Source organism: Arvicola amphibius, chromosome 3 (assembly GCF_903992535.2).
Source record: "Arvicola amphibius chromosome 3, mArvAmp1.2, whole genome shotgun sequence".
Classification (NCBI taxonomy): Eukaryota; Metazoa; Chordata; class Mammalia; order Rodentia; family Cricetidae; genus Arvicola; species Arvicola amphibius.
The window spans coordinates 186,436,714-186,461,959 of NC_052049.1; the positions used below are offsets into that span (position 1 = coordinate 186,436,714).

At 47.2% G+C, this 25,246-nt stretch overlaps 1 protein-coding gene across 2 annotated transcripts in view; it reads left to right on the forward strand.

Annotated features, from left to right (window-relative positions):
- The first annotated feature begins 621 nt into the window (after nucleotides 1–621).
- The window catches only part of Ctnnb1 (catenin beta 1), a 28,118-nt gene continuing 3,493 nt past the window's right edge, over nucleotides 622–25,246 (forward strand). Inside the window, exons 1-10 of one of the 2 annotated variants that reach the window (XM_038321580.2) lie at nucleotides 622–840; nucleotides 18,422–18,482; nucleotides 18,789–19,016; nucleotides 19,147–19,400; nucleotides 19,500–19,738; nucleotides 19,820–20,021; nucleotides 21,170–21,314; nucleotides 23,573–23,676; nucleotides 23,754–24,092; nucleotides 24,253–24,411. In XM_038321580.2, coding sequence (XP_038177508.1) covers nucleotides 18,470–18,482; nucleotides 18,789–19,016; nucleotides 19,147–19,400; nucleotides 19,500–19,738; nucleotides 19,820–20,021; nucleotides 21,170–21,314; nucleotides 23,573–23,676; nucleotides 23,754–24,092; nucleotides 24,253–24,411 — 1,683 coding nt within the window. In that variant the 5' untranslated portion in view covers nucleotides 622–840; nucleotides 18,422–18,469. Of the gene's footprint in view, nucleotides 841–1,120; nucleotides 1,213–18,421; nucleotides 18,483–18,788; nucleotides 19,017–19,146; nucleotides 19,401–19,499; nucleotides 19,739–19,819; nucleotides 20,022–21,169; nucleotides 21,315–23,572; nucleotides 23,677–23,753; nucleotides 24,093–24,252; nucleotides 24,412–25,246 lie in introns of those variants that run through there. The other variant, XM_038321581.2, reaches the window with a different exon arrangement.

Genomic DNA, 25,246 nt, shown 5'->3' on the forward strand with positions numbered 1-25,246 from the left:
TTAGTTTTGAAAAATTTGAAGCAACAGGCACGAGTTTCTCAAACAATACAATAAAATTGCAGCCCCTGGGGAAAAGTACCCACGGCCCAGTGGGTCCAGGTAAGGTGGGATTTCGAGGACTCAAGCTGGTGATCAGCGCCTTGTTGCTGAACCACTTGATCTAGTCCTATGTTGTCAACAGACACTCATGGGGACTGCATGGCTTCCTGGGGTGGGGGCCATGGGATTCCTGTCGGGGATCAGGAGGCACAGCAGGAAGCGGGGGTGGGGGGCGGACACTCCTGCAGACAGTGGATTGTGGTGGAGTCGACTTGCAGCTCGGGGGGCCGGGGCGTCCGGAACGCGGGGTGGGGGGGGGGGGCGAGGAAGAGCCGGGCTCGGGTCTCGAACTCTCATTCTACAGGAACGCGCTCCTCCCTGCCCGCAACGGCGGCCCCGCTGCGCGTCCCTTCGGCTTTCAATGGAGCGGCGTCGGGACGCCCCGCCCCGCCCCGCCCGGCCCCTCCCGGCGGCGCATGCGCGGAGCGCCTAGGGCCGGCGGGGACTACTTTCCGCGCCCCGCCCTCGCCCCGCCCCTCGTCCTCGCGCGGCGGAACGCTCCGCGCTGAGCGGCGGCCGGCGGCGGCGGTGGGATACACGGTGCCTCGCCGCTTATAAATTGCTCCTTGTGCGGCGCCATCTTAAGCCCTTGCTCGGTGGCAGCCGCGTCAGCTCGTGTCCTGCGCAGCCGGGCGGCCCGGGGAGGCGGAGACGGAGCACGGTGGGCGCCGAGCCGTCAGCTCGAGGAGGCCGAAGGCGAGCGCACGGCCGCAGGGGGAGCAGCGCGCGGGCGGCCCTGAGGTGCGGCGCCGCGGCCGGCCGGCTCGAACCGCGCCAGCGGAAAACTTCGCGGGCCGGGTGGGCGGCGGGAGGCCGCGGGGGCGCGCGGGGCCGGGGCCGAGGCTGGGCGGGTGGGCGGGCGCGCGCCGGGAGCCCGGATGGACGGCTGGCCGCCGTGGGGGGGTGGGGACCGCGGTTCGCGTCCCGGCTGGGGCTGCAACGGGCGGGGTGGGGGGGCGGAGTGGGCGGGGGCTCCGCCTCCGTGGCCCGCGGACGACTGGGGTGCGGGCCGCCCCCGCGCACAGGGGACGCCGGACTGGCGCGCTTCGCCTCCTTCCGCCGTGGAGACGTATAGATAGATCTCTTTCTCTCTTCTCGCAACGACCTGACTGTGTGAGTTTGAATCCAAACAACTTTAAAGCCGTGGAGTCGCCAAACTCTTGGGTGCAGCGGGCGGGAGGCGTCAGGAGCGTGTCCTCGGAGGACGGCGCGTCCTGGACTTGCGTGGGGTCGGTGGCGGCGGGGCCGAGACCCTGGCGGGAATGGGGGGTGATCGTGGGCGAGCGACGACCACTCTTGGTGGGGGGTGCGCAGTATTCGAAAGCCGGGAGTAGGGGGAGGGGGCTCCTCCGTAGCCAGAACGCGAGCCACTTAGTGCGGGGTCCGCTCCAAGTGTGCTTTTCCTGGGCGCGGACCGCCCGGCCGGGCGGGCGGGCGGGCGGGCGGGCGGGCGAGCGAGCGAGCGGTCCGACTCGTTCCGAGTGTTGTGTTCGGGGACCGGACTTGGGACGGACGCTCTCGAGTTGGGCGCCCCAGGCCCGCTCCGCTGCGCCGCCCGGCTGCGGGGCAGCTTTGTCTCGGGCTCGGGTCTCCAGACATCTGTGGGCTCCCCTCCCCCCGGGCCTGAGCGCTGAATGGAGAGTGGCTGGGCCGCTGGTATGCGGAGGTCGGCGAGAGGAAATCGAGGAGTGGTTTTAGTGAAACGAGAGCTTTGTGCCGTGAATAATGGTGGCTTAGACCAGACAGCAAGCTCGAGAGACGGCTGCTTTGCCTTTGATGAAAGTCTGCCTCCTGTTTTTCACATGGCCAAGTTGTGAAGCGTTTTGTCTGGGATTTAGGAAGCCATTTCGCTATTTACTTGTGGCTTGCAGCCGTCTCGGTGCACTCCCTCGTCCCGGCAATGAGGGAATACAGCTTGCTCTGTTGGTTTCTTATTTAACGTCGCTTAGGCTTATGGATTTTGTATTTCTATGTGTTGGGCCCAAACTTTATTTTAATTAAGGCCGCTGTTACATTTAGTTCACTTTTACCTTTAAATATTCAGAAATCCCCAAATTTAAAAGAAGTGCCTCCCAGGTTTGAGAGCGCCCTTTCTAAAGCATCAGACAACATTGATGACCGTGCTGGGGATAGTCATTCTGCGATCTAACAACCTTTGTCCTGAAGGCCGAGCCTGGACAATTGGTGGCCGGGGAAGTAGGAAGCTTGCAAAGGTCTTTCTCCAGGAGTAGCTAGCGCCAGACCCTCCCATGCAGAAGTCCTTGAGGAAGCAGGCTGTCTGGAATGCTTAGCTTGCCTGGGACAGAGTCCTTCTGGACCTCCCAGTCGGAGGACCAGCCTCCAATAGGGAAGCGATTCACCAGGCGCAGGTGTCAGGAAATACTATCTGGTAGACTTGTTGAGAGCAGCGCTTCTCAGCCTTCCTAATGCTGCGACCCTTTACTACAGTTGTGGCCCCAACCAGAAAAGTTCGTTGCTGTTTCCTAACTGTAATTTTGCTACTGTTATGAATCGTAGTGAATACCTGTTTTCCGGTGGTCTTAGGCAATCCCTGTGAAAGGGTCCTTTGACCCCCCAGGTTGAGAACCACTGGCCTGAGGAGTGTACATTGGGTATTAAATGTCCCCAGCTGTAATGAAGGGGGAAATAGAAATTGTGCTTCGGCACCATTTTGTGAATGCCACCGCCAAGGTGGGCGACAAGGAGACACATTTCTTAAACGTGTGCTCAGAGATGCTGGTGGTGAATGCAGGGCAGAGATAGAGCCTGTGCACACTGGGGGTGGGAAGTGGGCAGCATAGATGGAGTCGAATGAGAATCTCAGTGCTTAGGTGAGGGAGTGGTTTGGGCAGTCCACTGACTGCCTAGGTGTGCTTCTGGTCGGTTGGATGCCTGCCTGATAAACTTCAAAACCTTTTACAGATGGTAACTTCTTTCTTTCGTGGCCCCTTTCTGTCGACCAGTGTTTAGAGCAGATGCTTTGGTGCCAGGCCTGAGGAGGCAGCCTCTGCCCTCTCTGAGAGGATACAGCTTGCAGAATAGTCAGTCAGGCCTCGAGGTTCAACGGTGGCAGAGGGTGTCGTCCATAATGAGCTAACAGGGTGAAATGAGTACCAACTTGTGGTTTTACAAAAGGAAAAGTGATTTGTGTCAATTGAAAGTGAATCAAAAGTTCTTAATCCTCTGGAGAAAGGTCTCTATTTCCTGTTTACCTAAGAAAGTTTCCTTTGTATTTAAGGCTGAGCTTCTCTTGACTAGGAACCTGGATTTATCTGCTAGTGTAGAACTCTGGAAGAATGCATATAGTCTTCCTTGGGGAGAAAGGCTTTTAAAAGAGGAAGTACGCTGTCCTAGGGCCTAGCCACCTTTTTTGAACTTGCTTGTGGTGTCTCTTCCCAGTTTTCAGTTGAGGCATGAAGTGCTTGTGGTCCTGTCGAGCGCCCTCCGGTGGACAGGACGCAGGTTGCTTTTCCACTTCCTCCCACAGGTTTGTGTGGGTGATTCTGTGGGGGAACAGTTGTGCAGGACTCCCAGGTAAGAGGCTGGCGTGAGAGCACGGCTGGCCCTCTGCGAGAACAGGCAGTCAGTACGGCAGTGTTAAGGGCGCTGCGCTTACAGTGTGAGAAACCAGGGCTCAAGTGCTCAAGAGGGTAAAGGCCACAATGCTGATTTACTGGAGAAAATCATAAGAAGCTCTTTCGGGATTTGTCGGCTGTAAGGTGAGTTTGGTTCCTGCCTGTGAGCTGAGGACAGCACTGGTTGGCTGGAAGGCTTGTCTGCACCTTCAGACCTTCCTCTCCGCTCCTGGGGTAGAGGTGAGCACTTCTCTTAGTAGCATTGTTTCTGAAAATACTGTTTCAGATCAGTCTGGTTAGTTACAAGCATTGGTTTTTGAAGTGAAATGGTCAGTTTACAAGGGAGGATTCTTGAGAGTTTAGATTCTGTTTTTGGATTTTGCTTTCCAGAATCTGGCTGAAGTGAAATAGTGTCGATTGTGTAGAGACAGCTGGTGATCCACTTAGCCTTTGGAACTCCAGTTTCTTGCTGTCAGGGAGCATTGTCGCATTTGAGTGTGACTTTTGTTAATTGCTTTTATATTTTTGAAGTCTCGTTTCTCTTTCCCCTTCCTTGCTCCATATCTCTCTTGCTCTCACTGAAATTCCTGGACTATTTTTTCATTGTTAGATACACATACAGGCACACATATATTCCTAACTACAACCTGCTTAGTCTGTGTAATGTTTTCAGGTATACCTGTTTGGTATTGGCTAATTAATTGGTGAGCTTTTCTCTAGGGAAGACTCTCCTACTGTCAGCATTCGTCAGTTGCCTATAGTCCCTTGTGTATAGGGTTAAGGCCTCCTGGTCTACCCCCCACATACTTTAGCATGTCCATGTACTGTTAACTATCTACCTAAAAATGTATAATACACATAATTATGTAAATACACATATATAGTTTATGTGCAATTTTCTCATCTGGAGCCAAAGACTTATCTAACAAAAAACCCAATACTAGGCATGAGAAACTCTCTTTTGAGTTGTTGCTCTCTCCAGTAGATTCCGAAAAAATACACCTATTGCTATTACCCTTGGTTGTTCCCAAGAGGTGAAGGGTAAGTTCTTACTGCTAAAGGTGCCATGCACTTCAGACCAGGGCCCAGAGGACAGGCTTACAAAAGAGGGAGGCAGCCAGCAGTTCTGCACAGCTGTGATGCCTTCGAACCACGACAGTGACCAGCATTGCATGATAAGCCCTAGGGGTTCAGTAGTGGAATTGCATACTTTGGGGTAACCAGCAACTCTCTCATTGGTCTTAATTAAGACTGGTTCAACAAGAAGAGAAACGCCTGGTACTGGAAACCTAGCCAGCTCTCCAGGCTAATGAGTCATAGATCTTGGAGAAGCAGTTCTCTTCATGGTGGTCTTCAGTCTCCAGACTCAGTGTGTCAGGCTCCTAAACGCTGGACAAAGTCCACCCCACTCACCTTATTTAAACCATTTCCTGGTTTCACTAGAAGCCCGAGCCGCCAAGCTGAATGTAATAGTAGGCTAATTTCAAACTTAGGTGGAAACAGTGTTGACCTGGAGGTTAGCTGAGTATGTTTAATTTAGTAGTACGTTAGTGTTGGTGATTTGGTTTGGGTGGGCAAAGTAATTGTATTGGTTCGGTCTTTTACTGCTAGCCTGATTTTTACTCCAAGTTTGTAAAGTGGTCTTTGTTTAAATGGCAGGTTCTGGCTGGACTAAAAAAAAATGAGCTGGTGTTGAGAAGCATCATGTAGAGCGTGCTTTGTCTCCGCCTACAGTCCAGCACAGGAGGCTGAGCTCAGCAGGGGGAAGGATTCTTGTGAGCCCAGAATGAGGCCATCTCAAAACATAACAAAATACCTCCTGAATACAGTGCTGCAGCTGTGACTTTGTGTACCATGGGCCTTCGCATCTTTCCTCAACTCTCGGTCCCAGGTGTCTAACCCATCCCATGGGCCCGTGTTTCTTCGTGGAGCTGCTGGAGAGGGTTTGTTTGCTTTCCTGAGACAGGTTGGCCTGGAACAGGTTCTGGGGTGCTGGGACTGCATGCACCAACACTGCCTGGCCAGTGTCTTGTGGCATTCCAGAAGTTTCCCTAGTTCTGGTTATCAGCTGTTATGTTCCGCTTCCTACCGGGACAGTAGTGCTGCTGCTGTTAGAATTGTAGTGTAAATATCTGTGTTTTGATGGTCTTAGGAGACCTGTGGAAGGATTGGTCTACTCAGGTTGCAATCCACAGGTTGAGAACCACTGATCTAGATTCTGTGAGAGCTGTCTCAAGCATTTCCCATTTTTTCTTCTGGTTTTTCTTGAGATTGAATTTAACTCCATTTCTAGATTGATTTTATTATTAAAGCAGATGTATAGCAGATATGTTTAACAGTTTTTAAAAACTGATTTATAACCCCTGAGTATGTTCTTAAATCTTCATGTCATAGAGACCTTATCTGTGGTCAGCAAATTTGACTGTTGGTCTGAAGGGGAAGGAAGAGTAAAAAGGCTGGAGTTGGGGACAGGCTTTCCAGTAGCTGAAGGGGTGGATGGTACGTACCTCTAAATGAACGTGTACTTATGGGCACCAGCTGCATAAATTGTAAGGAACGGAGTTCACTGCGAGGTTCCTTGGGAGTACAGTTTGAAGATCTTAAATTTAGGTTGGAGTATAAACTGGTTACATTGCAGGGTGGTGGCTGCAAACTGTGTCTAGCATTTCCTTAATACAGAATAAGCAGGTGAAGAGCCATGCACTTCAGAACTAGGGGGACAAGGGTGTAGGGCTGAGTTTGCCTTCAGATTCTGAAGTACATCACAGGATTTCGTAAGCATTTTTTAAATGAATGCTGTGTAAAACTTTGTTTTTTTACCAGTGGAAAGACGGTACAACATCAAATGTAGTATTAAATGCCATAAGGTTCATTTAGATGCAGAAATAGAAGCATGTATTAGAGGACAGTGTGCTAATTTATCTTTTTAAATAGATAAGTTTAATGTCTTATTTTAATTTAGGATTTTAGCCCAGCCACTTTGTGATTCCATGTCTGATAATGACCTGCTAGAGACCTTTATTATCTACTTTTAATTGTGAGTCCTAATGCAGAGCTCCAGACATGGTCTGATCCTTTTCTCATCTTGGAAGTTGCAGTTGGAAGTCCTGGAATACCAGAAGAGCAGCAGGTACTTTGGAGGGCGAATAATGGCTGCCCAGATGGTGGTGCTGCTGCCCAGTAAAGCCCTGGAGTTCACTGCCAACGTTATTTTTAAGAAAATGGTGGTGTGAACGGTGGAAGCAGATTTTTGCCTAGAGTGGTGGTTCACTTTTGTACTCCTACAACTGTGGAGGCTGAGGAAGTAGGGAGAGCTTCTGAAGGGGTGCTTGGCTAATGCTCTGCCCTGGTGCTGAAGGGTCCTGAGTTTTTCCTTATTGCCATTCTATCCCAGCACATGCTGCTCTGTGAAATTTCTCTAATGGCTCTATGAAGAGACTGTTTGATACCTGCACTTTCTCCTCAACTAGAGGCAGCTGTGGAATCCACTACCTTATTAGTTGTATACAGTGAGGGTTGGGGGGAGTAATGAATAATTGGAAGAACGTCCATGGACTCCCTGTGACTGTCCTCTCACCTTCTTCTTAGGATAAACTCTGGTAATTGTTCTGGATGTGGCCGGAGCAAGCACACGGGTTCACCATTCTCTGTCCTGCACTCCGGTGCTTCCCAAGGCCTGTCTGGCTCTTACTCTCCACAGATAGACATGCTGTGCTTTATACCATTATGTCCCCCTCCTTTTTCACTCCTAGTGATACTTTGTTAGACATTTGGGGCCTCTTTTCAGTTATTGTAGCATTACCCCAGTTGCTGCAGTTGTTTGCGGGATTTTCGCCACACCTGGACAAGCTTTCTCCATCCTTGACTGGCAACCCTTGGCTCTTGCCCTCATCTCTGACCTGTGATGGTGTGGCTGAGCTGAAGGGTTAGTCCTTGAGCCTCCCTGTTTAGTTCATGCTCACTGACCGGCTTAAATAGATACTGTGATTTGCAGTCGTACGCCTCGGTTTCCACCATGGTGCATTTATAAGAAGCAGCCTAAGCAGTGAATTGGGAACTGACCCCAACTTACTGGGTTGTAACTGCGGCTTTTCCTCTCTTCCTTTCATAGTGTGTCTAAATCTCTCCAAATCTTGTCCCTTTTCTGTACTATATCCAGCATTGATTCATTTTCTTGGTGTAGTCACGCCACCTCAGTCTTGGCTTTCACGGTGTGAAGGCCTTTTAGCTTCCCCTGCTGGATATCCTATATCCTGTGTTCCCTCAGTGCATGCAGTGCTGCAGCAGGGGTGGTGCCACTCCTGTGCACAGACCGGGACTTTAGCTCAGGTCAGCAGTAACTTAGGTTCCTGTGCGGATCACGCTTGTCTGCCTCGAGTCTCATTCAGGTTGATGTCAAATCCTTCTCATTGTTTACCCTCTTCTGAAAAAAAATTCTATATCACCCTCCCTTATTTGGTTTGATAATGGCCTGTAAGGCAGTACGTACTGCTTTGTTTTCCCCCTTACAGGCCCTTCTGTTTTGTGTAAGTCACAGGGACTTGTGGATTTACCCTCCCCCCTTTTACATCTAGGTGCTCCTCACAGATGTGAGGTCTGTGCATAACGCACACTGTCAGCCCCTGTCCCATTCACACTACCTTGGCTCTTGCTTAAGATCAGACAGTGGCTGTGCTTTAGTCTTGGTCTTGTTGGTCGGTCAGCATTTGTGTTTTCTTGCTTCTAGGATCGCACTATAGAGTGTGACCTGTGGTACAGGGATGGTGTTTGTGTTGTCTTAGCAGCTTTAGCTGCCACAGTGTGGCTGCAGACTGAAAAACTAGAGTCTTCAGATGTAGGCTTCAGTACCCATAGCCACAGGTAGCAGCTTTAGATGGGACCATTGCTGGAGCTCTAGACCTCATCCTTCCTCTGACAGAGCCCTGTGCCTGTCTTGCTGCTGCAGTGCCCTGGTCCACTGCTGTACCTGCTTGGTGCTGTCTCTTCTTTCTTACAGGGTTTCCAGTTATAGCAAGAATAAGCTGCTCTGTCACGATGCTGAGAACCAGCACCTGGGGTGGGGACAAGGGCACAGGCAAGCCAGGCTACATAAGTAAGCTCTTGGTTACACAGTGAGACCCTGTCTAAAAGAAGAAAACTATGAGACCATTTGTCCAGCAAACAAGCCTGCTGAGGGCTGGAGAACAGTCTGTGATGAGCTGTGGTCAGCCTCGCTTTGCGCATTCCACCTTCTCTTTTCAGATGAAACCACTGAGCTCACAGTGTGGTTCTTAAAGGGTGTTGGAGCCCTGTCCTGTGTGAGCTGGGTGGTCCACAGGTCAATGAGTTTTCCTTCGTGCTGCCTTTTTCCTGAGTCCTGGTCCCAGCGTCAAGGCCACCCTTCAGTCTGCTGCTGGCAGCTCTTGAGTGGGACCATCCCCAGAACCTGTTAGCATTCTAGCGTGTGGTGGCTGCTGAAATGGTTGCTAAATAAATGAAGGGAATCTGTATGCTAAATTTGTGAAGTTTGTGTCTTGGAACTGTTGTTCCTTTTACATAACAATTTAGCAAATTGAGAAAATAAAACACCAGTGGGGTATTTATATGTAGCTCCAGGTAACGAATGACTCATTTACTGGTGTGTTTGGGGGCTCACAAACAAAGATGGGGGGCCATTCCTTGAAGTTCTTTTTATCAAAATAATAAAATGCATTTGCATTCTCAGTAAAATCTTGTATCTCTGTAATACTCTAAATATCAGGAACCTTCACAGCTGTAAGGCTTGCTATTCTGGAAGCGGACCAGACCGTGAAACCTCGCATGGCTTGATGAGGCTGTTGGCAGGGGAGCAGCTGCTGCCTGGGTCTAGTGCTAGGGTCATTCTTCATTCCTTTCTTGGGTCCTTTCTGTGCCTTTAACCTTGATTATTGCTACCTAATGTTATCTGTGAAGTTTGTACTCTGGGGTTTGTGTTTACTATTCCTTAAGAGTTTGAACACCAATATTCCATGTGATACTTTAAAATAGTGCCATGTCAGGGCACTGTGTTAGCTCCTCCTGGCTATGGCAGTTCTTTGTTAGCACGCACAAGAGTGGGGACACTTGGACACACTTGCAAGTCTGCCGTCTAAAGGGAGTTGAAAAGTCTTAAATATATCGGACCGCAATTCTTTTTTCTCATGTACTGGTCTTGATGGCCTAGTGAAATATTTCTTCACAAATAAAGCTATGGCTTTCATAGATCATTTTGTCCCGTTGTTCACACAACCTTCTTTGAAAGTTCACATGAAAACAACTAAGAGATGACCTTTTTAGTAACCTGTTAAGCAACTTAAAATTAAAAATTTTCTGTTAATTTCTTCATGTTTTAGCTTTGTTTAATCAAAAGATAATTCACTTGCTGTTGTCTTTGGGAAGAGCATGTGCCTCCTGCTTGCTCCTGTTTTGCGAGGCTGGAGCTGAATAACAGTGTTGTCTGGACCCAGACCAGAAGTACAGCGTCTTGTGACGTGTGCAAAGTGCAAGGTGGGAAGTGAAGTTGGCTGCACAGCCACCTCCGTGGTGGGACTATCTAGTGTGGTTCACAAAGTAGCGGGTCGAGTAGTGAGACTGCAGCATTTTTATTTTTTGATAAGCGTGTTAGCCCATCAAATATTTGCGCTTAATATATGCTGAGCACTTTGCAGACTTAGATTAGGAACTGAAGGTGATGCTTCAGTGATCCCTGAGTACATGCAACCAGAGTTCTGATTGGTTTGATGGGGAAGAGAAACTTGTAACAAGTGCTGGGGAGGGAGGGAGATTTCTCTTAAACGGGGGAAGGAAAACATTTCCTTACTTCTGGAGTCCTGCCACTGACTTCTGCCTGTGTCTGAATGTGGTGGCAACTTGGGATGCAGAATTCTCTTTCTTGGGCATGTTTAGAGCCACGTAGTGGAGTATGGAACCGCCAAGGAACATTGGACCATAGATACCAGCTGTAGTTAGTGTCAAAGAAATCGGGTGTGATTTAGGATTACTTGATCTGAAGTTCTGACCCTATATTCATTCACTTGACTTGACCAGTATAACTCTGGAGAAGCAGGAAGTAGGATTGAATTGACAAGGCTGAACACTTACCTCAGGCTACAGACAGACCAGGATTGAAAAGAAAGAAGTAGTTCATTACTTGGGAAGCTCATAAAGTTCAAGGCCGTCCTTGGTTACATCAATAGGATGATTCCCCTCAAGAGAGAATACAGTTTTTACTTCCTTTTTAGCAGTTTTGCCTTTTGAAGCATGATAGTAGAGAGTGGTTTCTGCATCTACACAGAATCTGGTAGGTTGCTTGCTCTTAGGCTTTTAATACTGTATTTCAGCACTTAGCTAGCAAGAATTTATTAGACAAGTATTTTATTCTACTTAATGTTACTCCGTGTGCACACACGTAAGACACTGTTTTAAATTGGTCTGCCTTGATTCTGCAGGTCATATGCAAAACATAATAATATTGTTGATAATTGTTGAAATGTTGAAAGAATTGGTGGGATAATCTTTGATTCTTTAATGACTGTGTTAGTTGTGTGCGAAGTTCAGTTTTGACTGGGCACAGCGACCACTTTCCTGGTCTACCTGCTTTCTTTTCTGTCCTGTGTCTCCCCTGGCCTGTGAGCTCTGGGGTGGAGAGAGTGGTGAACATCGGGTGGTGGGTTGCCATGTGCTCAGCTAGGCTTCCTGACTCCCAGCCCCTAGGAACTTGGGAAATTCTGACTCACGGCTCAGTGGTTCCTGGTTCACTTTGAATTTTATTCTGCATCTTTATTGATCCCCAGGCTGCTCACGGATCTCTGCCTGTGTTAAATTGGTCACTATTTAGTACCATTTTCATACCAAGCATATTCTAAGAATTGTTTATCCACTTTGAGGGCTCTGCCCTGCCCTCCTCTGCCTTAGGAAGCCTCCCTGACTCCACACTGTGGAGACTGCATTTCTTTTTTAAAAAAAATATTTATTATGTATACAGTATTCTATCTGTGGGTATGCCTGCAGGCCAGAAGAGGGCACCAGACCTCATTACAGATGGTTGTGAGCCACCATGTGGTTGCTGGGAATTGAACTCAGGATCTTTGGAAGAACAGGCAATGCTCTTAACCACTGAGCCATCTCTCTAGCCCGAGACTGCATTTCTTAGAGTCTTCTCACTTCTCTTGTTAGGTAGGGAAGAGTGGGGAAGGGGAGAAACATGGTCAAAAATATTGTCTGAAAGCATCCTTGAATAAAGAAATAGAGGTGTTACTAGCTATATGACCTTGATTTGCAAGACTCATTGATGATGTAACACCAGTAATAAAAGGTTACTATCTAGTCCATGTCACATAGATTATTATTTATTCAGTTTTGTCGATGCAGTTTACGGGTTTTCTGTTCCACTGCACAGGTGGAATGCCTCTGATAAGTCCTTTAGCATTAACAAATGAGGCTCTCACTTAAAAGGTGTAAATGATAGATGGGGGAGCTCCGGGACTGCTCTGGTGTAGGCCTTCCCTGTGGGCTCCTGTCCTCACTGCTCACGCCACTGTTTCTTTGAAATACTGGTTCTTGTTCTTCTTTCCAGTGTATTTTGTAAGGATTCATTTTTCCTGTTTTTGTGTGCTATGGATTTTTGCCTTTAATCATGTTTCCAGTATGCTATTTTTAAAATTACAATATAGGTAGAGGTACACTGCCCAGAATTTTAACTAGAATGTGTATATGTATGAGGGTGTGCACACATCCTTTATGTGTATATGTATGGGGGTGTGCACACATCCTTTATGCTTTCTGTTAAAGCTTCAGTTTTAGCCCACGCTTGCTAACTGCTGTAGTTTGAGTTTTACTTTTGAATGGTGTTTGATGGAATGTGGGTGTGGTGTGGTGAAGGTGGCTTTTAGAATGACAGGCCAGTTTTCCTAGTGTCTTGTAAGGTCATCCAGCTCTTTCTGGCTAGAAGACCTGCTCTTCATTTCTGTTTGGGCATTGTTTGCTTTTGCTATAGTCTTGTTCATAGGAAGATGAGAACCAATAGTTAGTGCTGCAGAAATGTAAGCATGCAAAGCCTGAGGAAACCCTAGCTGTGGCTTTGCTACATCAGCTTCAGGAGTTAGGTAAAGCAATTTTATTTAAAGAAAGCAGAGTAGAATTTGTTTTGAGTACATTGAACTAACCAGATCAGAGAGAGCTGGCGTGTACTTTTTCTAGTCAGAAAACAGACTTCTGTGCACTTCCCTGCATGTTTTCTTTTTCTTGATGCTGTCATGAATTGACTCATAATTACACTATTTCTGTTCTGAAGGAAAATTTTTGCATATAATTGTAATAGTCACTTTTATTTCATTGAGGCTGAGTTTTCTGTTCAGTCTTTACTAGATTATAAAACCCACTTAATTGTCATAGAAGTGCCCGGGAGTTCTCAAATCTAAGCATGCAAGTCACTTGTAAAGTTGGGAGAATTGGATATTTTCATTTAGGATGGCACTATTTTAAGACTTCTAAAAGTTTAGAAGTACAGAGATTGGGCTTTAATTTTTATTTAAAATATTAATAGCTAGTTTTTGCATATAGTTTTATGTAAGGTATAGAGAATACTATGACAGCACCCGTGTGCTTACTACTCTGATTAATAAGCATTTTGCAACTGACAAAGGTTTACTGTATCTGATTTTTAAAATGGAAACTTAAAGCCTGCTGAAGAATTGGCACTGTACTCTCTCTGTCCTTGCTGAAGCAGCTGGTATGCAGCCTTCACACTCTGCGCACGCCCTGGAAACATTGCTTGGAGTCATAGTGTGTACCGATGGTGAATGAAGCCTACCTTGTGACGTGTGCATGCGATGACTTTGCTTATGCTATTAAGTACTTGAAAGCTGGAGGGAAAGGATGCTTAAGTTATTTTTGTTAGTTGAGAATTTCACACGTATATGATGTACTTAGATCGTATTCAGCCCACAGTCCTTGCCTTTACTCCTTCTCGGCCTACCTGCCACCCCAGAGCCTTCCAGACTTTGTAGACAGAGGTTTCTGTCCCACCCAGTCCCAAAGAAACACGGAGGCTTATATTATAACCTGTTTGGCCTGTTAGCTTAGGCTTATTATTAACTAGCTCTTACAACTTAACAATTTAACCTGTAATTTTTGCCTATGTGTAGCCACGTGGCTTGGTACCTTTTCTCAGTGCAGCATTCTCTTCTTGATTCTTCTGCATCTGACTGGTGACTGACTCTGCCTTGCCCCTTCCTGAATTCTCCTAGTCTGGTTGCCCCGCCTAGACTTCCTGCCTGGCTCCTGCCAGTCAGTGTTTCATTAAACCAATATGAGTGACAGATCTTTACAGTGTACAAGAGTGTTATCCCACAGCAAGACATCATGTCCTCTTTTTGTTAATAACCCACAGGTCCAGTTGATGCTGCTGTGGGGCCCGCCCTTGGAACACAGTTCCTGTCCCAGCACTCACCAGCTGCTCCTCAGTTCTGAGTTGGGACTCCAGGGGGTCCCCTGCCCCCATGCTGAAATGCTTACTGGCTTCATCTTGTGCTAGTGTCTGTTTTTAAAAGAATGCATTTTATTGCATGTTTTTTCTTATTTGTGTCTGTGTGATGGGCATCAGAGATGCACTTAGGTCAGTTGGTGGGCCTGGAGATGGAACTCAGGTTGCTGGGCTTGGTGGCAAGTACCTTTATCTACTGAGCCATCTTGCCTGCCCATATCTGCTTTTTTAATAATAACATTCTCTTGGTGATGTCTGTAAAAGACCATTTGGCATTTTTTATGGTCTTAAGGGCTAGGTATCTTGTACTCATTGGTGACGCTGACAATAAATGCAAAGTTAAGAGTTGTAAAGTTGAAGTATATGAACAGCCATCCTAAATGTGTGTATTCAAAAAACTTCTTAGGTATAGTACATATGTGTTCTTCGTAAAAATAGAGTGTGCCACATTAGAAACCTGACAACGCAGACTTGTAGTGCAGACAAGACAGAACAAGAGTTTAGGTTTCAACCAAACAACCTGAGCTACGGTACCCTGTAGCAGCGCTGCAGGGCTGGGTGAGTAGGCAGGGATAACTGCTAGAGCAGGCTGGGACCTCAGTTGATCATGACAGGGCCTTGGTAAGTGGACAGCTTTTAAGCTGCCTCCGGTGGACTTGGTATTAGCTTATATTCTGTCTGGTTTTGGAGCCATGTTGATTGATAATCAATAATAATTGATAATTAATCAAAAAGGCTTAAATGTCCTTTTATCCTTTAAAAAAAAAATCCACGGTGCCACTACATTTCTGTCATTAGAATTAGTTAAGAAAATTTCTTCTATGTTAAGATGTTTATTGTGTCCTGGTATAACAGGCAAGTGAGGAAGGACTAACTAAATATTCAAGAATTGGAGCCATGATTCTACTATGATCATTCACTGCAGTTTTTGATTTGTTTTTGTTTGTTTTGTTTTGTTTTTTTGAGATATGGTTTGTCTGTATATCCTTGACTGCCCTGGAACTCACTCTGTGGACCGGGCTAACCTCCAACTCAGAGATCCGCCTGCCAATGCCTCCTGAGTGCTTGAATTAAAGGTGTGCACCACCACCACCCAGCTCACTGAAGTTTTACAATGGTTGACGTGCGGGATTTTTATTTGGAAAAAAATACTTAGCAATAAATTTTATATAATACAAAGTGTCATCATTAACTGCAGGATTAATGTTACAGAACTGGCCAAAGAAACACTGAGCATATCACTGTGGCTGGGGGTGTCTACAGTCATTGGTGATGATAGCCTGATCTTCTTGTCAATCTTTTTGTTTTTTAGCCATTTGTGTGCTATAGTTCAGGACATTTCATTCAGGGCACTTGAGGAAGATTCCTTCTAGAATATAGAGCCAAAGAGGATGAGCAGAGAGGGAACTGGAGCTGTGACTTCAGTGCGGGACTGGTGCTCTCAGATGTGCACATTTTACTAAAGATCTCTGAGTCCTGAAGATGAGCAAAGGTTATGGCTCTAGAATCAGAGCAGCATTTTCTTCAATTCACTGGGTTTGTTCTAGTAACTGTTTGTGAAAAATGAGTTGTTGACATGAACTGCCCGTGCTAAAACTGTGGTTTTATAATGTATACGCTTTGTGCGGTGATGTTATCCACAGTTATAATAATTCATTACAAGGTGAATAATTTTATCCTGATGGGAACTTGGAAAATAATTTTAGCATAGATCTATACTATTTCTACAAGAGGCATTTATAGATAGTTCAAAGTCAGGTGAACTAGATAATTGGAAATGTAAAGTAGCAAAAAGAAACAAACCAGAGATAGATGTGGACGCAGGCTCCTTAGCCTGGGTGGGAAGATGCAAGAGAAGCAGCGAGCCCCACGTGCACCTCGTCAGAAGTTGCAGACATTGCAGAGGTCTCTAGCACCTTCTTGGGTGATTAGGCTGGTTCTCCTTATATTGTCTTGTGATTCTTGCCATTACCCTTTCTTTGTTATATTTGAGGTCTTTATATGCAGTGTTTTAGGAATATTTTGCAACTTTGGTTAATATTTAGCTTGATTTTTTTTTTTTGTTGTTGTTGTTCCAAGTTTTATGGGGATATTAGGTTAAACTGTTTATGGCATCGACTTACCCATTTTTAAGAGCACTGTCTGTTTCTGCTGAGTTTGCTTTTCTTGTGCTTTCCTTTGATGTTGAAGAGTCTCCCACAGTGGCAGATAGAAAGCATTGATTACCGGGAACTTGAGGTTGGTTCCTTAATAATTGGCAGGGAGTGCTGGAAGAGAGCCAGCCCTTGGCCTGAAGTCTCTGATGAGGAAAAGTTTCCTTGGGACAAGGCTGCCCCACTTTCCTCATCTCAGAGCAGGGTGAACTCATCAGTTTCTTTTGGTGGATAATGCTAAGAATTCTTCGAGTTTTGTTTCTGTCTGTAGAAAAGGCTTTAGCCTTCAGGTTGCTACTTACCTGACGCCCCTTTGCTCCTGTTTTTCCTCTCCATGGTTGCTGTGAGGAGGAAGATGTTTTCATAGATGGTGCATGGGTAATTTTTTAGGTGCTAGTACTCTGTGCTAAATGTATGTTGTACTCAGGACTCCAGCATATGCAGGTACTGTGAGTTCAGAGCATGAACTCACTTTCCCCCGTAACATTATTATAAACGGTGCTCCGCATCAGCACAGGTTCCCCAAGAGGAGGGGTGTGGGTTGTGCAGCATGACGAGCAAACAGGCAGGTGCACAGCCTGGAGGAGTGGCACTGCCTGGTCTCCAGGCCTGTTTATGCTGGCCAGCTGAGGAGCTAGTCATAGACTGGGTTCAAGTCTCCCTCTGAAAGGCTGCATTAAGGCTGCAGCTTCCTGAGGGCTGGCAGCCCTACCTCAGGTGAACAAATCTCTCCACATTGAGGAGTGGGCTTGTTTGTTGGCTCAGGTTGAAAAGTTGCTGTGCCCCACCACACGGCTGTGCCCTCATCCTAGAGTATAAGAATTTTTTTCCCCCTTTAGTTTTTCAAGTTAGTTTTTTTGTGTAGGCCTGGGTATCCTGGAACTCACTCTGTAGACTAGGCTGGCCTCAAACTCAGAGAGATCTGCCTGCCTCTGCATCCCGAGTGCTGGGACTAAAGATGTATGTTACCACTGTGGGGTACAAGATTCTTGAGGGAGAGGGCCCCCTTATTGACACCTTAAGTATCAGTTTTTTCTGGAGCATGAAGTCCAACTTGAGTTTACCCGCTTTAGCCTCAGAAGATGAAACCCAGATGTGGCCCCAGTACTCAAGAGGCCAAGGCAGAAGAAATGCCAGCCTGGGCTGCAGAGTAAAAAAGTTCTCGGAAGACAAAGGGAAAAGTCAGTGTGTCTCCTTCTTTAGAGAAAAGAAAATGGTCACTAATGTGAAGTTTCCAACTTAGATTAATTAAACATTCAAAATCATCTCTGCATGAATTGAAAATGCAATCATCCCCAAGAGTCCTTCCTGCCTGTGCCTCTGCACACTCAGTGTTAATTTATAAGTCCTCATTACGTTAGCTCTAGTGCAAGGTGAACCTGCTTGGGACAGACATTGGTGATGGAAATCTGTTCATAGAGTACTTAGGGGCCATGAGCCTTAAGCTTCCATTTTATTCTTGGTGATTCTGTATTTTTCTTGAATATTGTACAGTAAAACCAAAATGCAGACATAATTTAGATCAAAATTTACCTGTGGGAAATGTTACACTCGGTTGATCGTGGGGCAGCCATACCAGTTGCCATGGTGTGTACGTCATTGCTTAGACAAATCTTATTGATACGCGTATTTCTATTTGTGCTTCAAACTGTAGCTTGAAAAGTAATTTTGCTTTTTAAATTGCATAAATTTTGATCATTGTGTTATCAGAAAAAAAACAACTGATTTATTCTATAAAAATTTGGTGTTTTTTAAAAACTCCACTGCCTCCATAGGCACCCAGCGCTGTCTGAGCAACTTTAGCCTTCAGGAATTCGCAGTGCAGTTGGATCTTAAATCGTGTTCCTTTTGCTGTCTTTCATTGGAGAATGACCATTTCATTCTCCTTTGTGCCTTGTGTGTCTGCAGTTGTTTCTGCCGAGACATAGCCTTCACTCAGGAGGTCGGTGGTATAGCTGTGGCTTTAGAGCCTGTGTTCTCAGTGTAGCCCATAGTAGGTTGGCTTTTGGTTTATGTTGGTGGGGTATAGCCTAACACATGTAGCAGACATCTCAGTCACCTGAATTAAAAATCAAGCTTAAATTTTAATGATTGATCCCTCCCCCCCCCCCCAGGATATCTGAAGTTTGGCGTGCAGCTGCTGTGACACTCCTGCGTGGACAATGGCTACTCAAGGTTTGTTCTGCACACAGAGCTGAGGCCACTGCACTGGGGGGCTGCTTCATGGCCTCTGCAGGTCTGCCTAGGAGTCCCTGCTCCTCGTCCTTGCACCTGCTTGCCAGACCACCCTGGGAATCCAGTCTGAGTGGATGATTCTAAACCTGAGTGCCATTAGGTCACCCCCTGTTGAGTCATGGAACACATACTGGCTGTCATTCTGATCTCCTTGACTGCCTTTCTAAACGTATTTCAGTGGGTTGTTGTTGCAGGTGTCTTATTCAGATGGCGTTTTCAGTACACTAACATGTTTTGTTTTTACAGCTGATCTGATGGAGCTGGACATGGCCATGGAGCCAGACAGAAAAGCTGCTGTTAGTCACTGGCAACAGCAGTCCTACCTAGATTCTGGGATCCATTCTGGTGCCACCACCACAGCGCCTTCCCTGAGTGGCAAGGGTAATCCTGAAGAAGAAGATGTGGACACCTCCCAAGTCCTCTATGAGTGGGAGCAAGGCTTTTCCCAGTCCTTCACTCAAGAGCAAGTAGCTGGTAAAAAGCCTTTGTGTGTTTAGCACGGATGTGTGGTGGCTTAGACAGAGCACAGTGAAGAGTGGAGGAAAGGTGGGGCACAGCCTCACTCTGAGGACAGTGACGGCTCACGTGCATTTACCGTTCCCAGATATTGATGGGCAGTACGCCATGACTCGGGCTCAGAGGGTACGAGCTGCCATGTTCCCTGAGACACTAGACGAGGGCATGCAGATCCCTTCTACACAGTTTGACGCTGCTCATCCCACTAATGTCCAGCGCTTGGCTGAACCGTCACAGATGCTGAAGCATGCAGTTGTTAATTTGATTAACTATCAGGATGACGCAGAACTTGCCACACGTGCAATTCCTGAGCTGACAAAACTGCTAAATGATGAAGACCAGGTAAGCAGTTACACAGTTTGCTTTCCCGTTCACTCTGAGAGAAACTGCCCCACGCCAGTTTTTGGAAACTAATGGTGCTTCTTGACCCCTGTCCCCTAGGTGGTAGTTAATAAGGCTGCTGTTATGGTCCATCAGCTTTCCAAAAAGGAAGCTTCCAGACACGCCATCATGCGCTCTCCTCAGATGGTGTCTGCTATTGTACGCACCATGCAGAACACAAATGATGTAGAAACGGCTCGTTGTACTGCTGGGACTTTACACAACCTTTCTCACCACCGTGAGGGCTTGTTGGCCATCTTTAAATCTGGAGGCATTCCTGCTCTGGTGAAAATGCTTGGGTAAGAAAGTGTGGCTGTAGAACTAGAGGTAGGAAGTAGAAGGGTGCCAGTGTGGCTGACAGAGGTTCTCTCTCTTCTCAGATCACCAGTGGATTCCGTACTGTTCTACGCCATCACAACGCTGCACAACCTCCTTCTACATCAGGAAGGTGCTAAAATGGCTGTGCGCCTAGCCGGTGGGCTGCAGAAAATGGTTGCTTTGCTCAACAAAACAAACGTGAAATTCTTGGCTATTACAACAGACTGCCTGCAGATCTTAGCTTACGGCAATCAAGAGAGCAAGGTGAAGTAATGAGAGCTGTTGTCACAGAGCACGGGGCCACCGAGTCAGCACACAGGCGCTCAGACTTGTGTGCCTGCTGTTTGTGTGCATCCATTTCCTGTAACATTAACTATCTCTGTGTACGGTGGCTATGTTGTGTACTGAAGGACAGGAAGCAGGCCTCCTGAGTTCTTACACTTGGGCAGCAGGTACCTTGAAATAATCACCAGCTCGACTAGAAAAGAGGAGCTGGGAACACAGAAGGGCCTTGTGGAGATCTCTGAAAGGAAGTGGGGGGTTTCCTAGGTGAGAATCCTGAAAAGGAGGGAGGACCCCAGCACTCGGGAGGCAGAGGCAAGGTGGATCTCTGTGAGTTCGAGGCCAGCCTAGTCTACAAGAGCAAGTTCCAGGACAGACTCCAAAGCTACAGAGAAACCCTGTCTCGAGAAAGGAAAGAAGACACTGTTTGATAAAGTTTGGGGATAAGACTATATGTAGATTGGCTGGGTAGATCTTGCAAGGCTTTGTTGGGCATACCAAAGTCCAGGAGATGTAACTGGGTTGCACAGAGTATGAGCATGGGTATGAAATAAAATCTGCTTGTGGAAGTGAGCAGAGGACTGAAGGATGAGGGAGTGGTCATTCTGCAGTGTTCCTGTGAAGGTACACAGCATGAAGATCAAGATCAGAGGCTATGGGCTCTTAATGCCCATTTTCAACTGGCTGTTCTGACAGAACTTTCACTACTGCTACAGGCAAACATGGTTGCTTGTCCTGTTCTTTTCCTTTATGTTCAGTGTGGGGAGGTAGCCAGATTGATGTATTTTTTTTCTAGTGATTTATTTTTATTTTATGTGCATTGGTGTTTTGCCTGCATGTATGTCTTCGGGAGGGGCTGTCAGGTCCACTGGAACTGGACTTAACAGACAGTTGTGGGTGCTGGGAATTGAACCCAGGTCCTCTGAAGAGCAGCCGTCTCCCCAGCCCAAGTTGGCAAACCTGGGTTGCACAGAGTGCTGCAGCAGAGGAACCATGTGCCAGGTTGAGACTGGATCTTAGAGTCCTTGGAATGGAGCTGGCTAAAAGTTGTACATGGCACAGTAACTTGGTGAGGGGGCTGCTCACCAGCATTTCTGGAACGTTATGAGTAATGGTTTACATCTTTCTAGCTGATCATTCTGGCCAGTGGTGGACCCCAAGCCTTAGTAAATATAATGAGGACGTATACCTATGAGAAGCTTCTGTGGACCACAAGCAGAGTGCTGAAGGTGCTGTCTGTCTGCTCCAGCAACAAGCCAGCTATTGTAGAAGCCGGTGAGTACACACGTGCTTGGATTATTTCCTGGGGGAATACCCAAGTCCATGCTTAAAACAGCATTTGCTTGTCCTTGGGTTACTGAATTTTTTTGTGATTTGTTGTTGGTTCTCTGTGAGCATAGGTTCTAAGATTTAAAAAAAAAAAATGGTTCTTGCTATTCTGTTTTTTTTTTTTTATTTTATTGGGACAACTTGCATACGGTAATTTATGTTGTTGTATACTTGATGATAGAAAAGACAATACGTGGTTTGTACTCTTGGCCAAGGCAGTAGTTTGCAGCTCTGGCTTCCTTTCAGTAGTGCCTAAGAGCATCTGCGTAGGCCGTCGACCCTGAGTGGAGAGGAGGAGGATGGCGGCCGTGTGTGGAAGGCAGTGCTGAGGGTGAAGCACAGTGGGGCAGCGCCCGTTTGTCTGCTGTGGGGGCACTTCTGGATGTGGAGGGGTTACTGAGGTAGCTGCTCACAGTGAGACCATGGGCTTGGGAAAGACAAGCAAAGGTATCAGTCAGTTTTCCTAGAGACACTCTAAGACTTGTTCAAACATGTGTTTGTAGATTGATAAAAGTCTACAGGTACTGGAGTAATTGGAAATATGTGCATGGAAGCCAATTATTCAGATTTGTTCATCTTGAATATACTTAGCACCTAAAATACTCTAAGCAGTGTAATCTGACCCTATACCATCTATATTGTAGCACGGTAGAGAACTGGTTCATGTGCTCAGTCTTGTGGAGATGCGCCTATATAGTGCAGCACTCAGCCAGGGGCAAGAGGGTCAAGAGTTTTAGGACTGCCTGGGATACTTAGCAAGGCTTTGTCTCGGAATAGAACAGAGCTGTGTATTAGGACAGACGTGAACAGTGCATAGCAACGACAGTGTCTGAGGAGGCCTGGACGGTGACTCAGTGGGCAGGAGGAACAGCAACCTTGTTTCCCTGTGAGACAGAGAGGTTAGATGCTCTCTGGATAGGAGGAGGAGTATTGGGGGCTGTATCTTAGAGGACGCAGAGTGCTGGCCTAAATGCAGTATACGCAGTAGATGCGCTGCTGGCCCTGTGGCACAGGGATGACACGCGTGTTTTGTTGCTGCTGCTTGGATGCTACATGTGTAGAGAGTGCTTGGCTCCCTTTGGAAGGTTGGGTGAGGGAAGATTTGAAAGGTCCTCAAGGTTGATAACTGAGGAAACGGCCTAGCTTTAGAGACACAGCAGATGTAAGTCCTTGGGTCTCGTGGAACAGCAGTCACCTTTGGCAAGAACTTTGGCCTTGTGCAGGTTAAGTGGAACTGTCAGGGTTTGCTAATTTGTTAATAAAATCAGAATGACAGATCAGCAGACAGCTCAAAGGGTAGATTAGAATGACAGGAAAGCCAGGCTAAGAGCTAGAAGTTGCCTGAGTTTATGACAGGAAAGGAGAGGGTGTCTCAGTAGCCTGGTGGGACTTCTACCACTCGCTCAGAATGCCTGTGTCTTGGAAGTCTCTCGAGCTGTAGTGATGAACATCTGGGGCAAGATGCGCTTTCTGAGCTAATAGTTGTATAAAGGGAAGGGAGGAAGTCTTGGGGAGAGTGGTCAGCCATTTAAGAAAGGCAGAGCTTCAGCCTCAACACAGGTCACTGCCCGGGGCTAGGGAAGCTGTGAGGAAGGCATCTTTATCATGAGGAAAGGTAAACTAGGTATTAGCCAGATTTGAGGAGATGGACAAGGAGGTGAGAACCAGTCTCATTGTTCAGAAGTGATTTCAGGTGAAGGTGGGTGCTATGCAAGGGTTGTCAGGATAAAGACCCAAACAGGAAACGTGAACCCTGGGTTGTGTTTCAAGTGACTCTCTATGGGCTGTCCTGATTGTCTAGGGCTGCTGTAGTGCAAGCCCAGAGTCTTTACATTTGTGCGTCAAGACTTGATAGCGACTCAGTGACTGTTGGGGATTGCAGTGCTTTCTTCTGGAGCATACTGTTCGTGACTGCCGGCCATGGCCTCTGTGCACTGCTCCATCTGCAGCTCAGAACCGAGCCTGCTGCTGAGGGCTGTTCTCAAAGTGGTGAATGAAGGAAAGGAGCTGGTGGGGGTGTTGTTACCTACAAGTGACAGACAGAAATGGTGACGCTGTTTCCATTAAAGATATAAGGAAACAGCAGCTCTTTGACAGAAGTTGTCACTCGTGAGGTAGAGTGGGAAAAAGTCCTTAGGGGACAGTTTCTGTAAGGGCTGACAGGCACACCTAGCTGAGAGCCATTGCCTTGTCTAACTTTATAGGTGGGATGCAGGCACTAGGACTTCACCTGACAGATCCGAGTCAGCGACTTGTTCAGAACTGTCTTTGGACTCTTAGAAATCTTTCAGATGCTGCAACTAAACAGGTACGTTGTGCAGACACTGCTACCTTGGTGCTCGGGTCTCCATGAGCCCTGAACTCAGCATGTTTTTATCTCCACAGGAAGGGATGGAAGGTCTCCTTGGGACTCTAGTGCAGCTTCTGGGCTCAGATGACATAAATGTGGTCACCTGTGCTGCTGGAATTCTTTCTAACCTCACTTGCAATAATTACAAAAACAAGATGATGGTGTGCCAAGTGGGTGGCATAGAGGCTCTTGTGCGTACTGTCCTTCGTGCTGGTGACAGGGAGGACATTACTGAGCCTGCCATCTGTGCCCTTCGTCATCTGACCAGCCGGCATCAGGAAGCTGAGATGGCCCAGAATGCTGTCCGTCTTCATTATGGGCTACCTGTGGTGGTTAAGCTCCTGCACCCACCGTCCCACTGGCCTTTGATCAAGGTAACCTGTCTGCACTGCTGGGCATAGGGGTTTTAACTTGGGATTGCCTGTTGGCATGGTTGGCTCAGAGTAGAGCAGGGTGGTGGGATTCCCAAGTGTTTGTGTACTCAGTGCTGCCTGTGATGTGGTTATGTTGTACACCAATTCTCCCTTTGTGTAGGCGACTGTTGGATTGATTCGAAACCTTGCCCTTTGCCCAGCGAATCACGCACCTTTGCGGGAGCAGGGTGCCATTCCACGACTAGTTCAGCTGCTTGTTCGAGCTCATCAGGACACCCAGCGGCGCACCTCCATGGGTGGAACACAGCAGCAGTTTGTGGTAGGTAAATCTTCATGACACTTGGTTGTTTGGAGGTGTGTGTGTGTAAATACATAATATACATATGCTGCCTCCACCCCCACCCTGAAGAGCCACTAACAACTGAAAAATACCTGACCCATTTCATTGGTTTCCAGAGAAAAGAGAGGTGTGGCATAAGCTCTGGGGGTTCCCTGGTCACCCTTAAAAGGGGAACGCGGGGATTAGGCCTTGAATGCCTGTGCCCGTGTAGGGAATCTGCCACAGTCATATTTGAATCCAACTCTGTCAGTTTCTTCCTCCCACATCAGAATATGGAGAGGAGGAAGCCTGCCACAATAGGTTTTAGAACCCATACTGGCAGTTCTGGGGATTTGCTTTCTCCATAGGATGGCCTCATAATTAAGGTGCCACCTACAGTCTAAGGAAACTTCTGTGCTCTCACAGAAATCTAGGTGACTATAAAAGTCGCAGTCCTGGGTTAGGAAGAAAGTGTACTCGGCACAGTGCTGCCTGAGTAGGCTTGGGAGATGCCAGCAGTGGCCATTCTCCTGGAGTAAAGTTGTCACCAGACACATGTGAAAAAATAGAGGGGCACAAGGAAAGAGCCATCAGGGGTGACCCACGTTATCACTACGGCGTATCCAGCGTGGTTGTACTCTTCCATGCAGTGAGCGTGCTGGCTTAGGAGTTTAAAGGACAGGAAAGCTGAACACTCGTTGTCCCTCAATGTCTGTGCGTTTGTATCTGCAGAAGCTCAAGTCTCCTGTGCAAAACTTCTTGGTATTTACATTGTGCCCATGTTTGCCCTTGGGTCATGCTAACCCTGTAGGTGCATAAAGAGAGAGAATGAGTT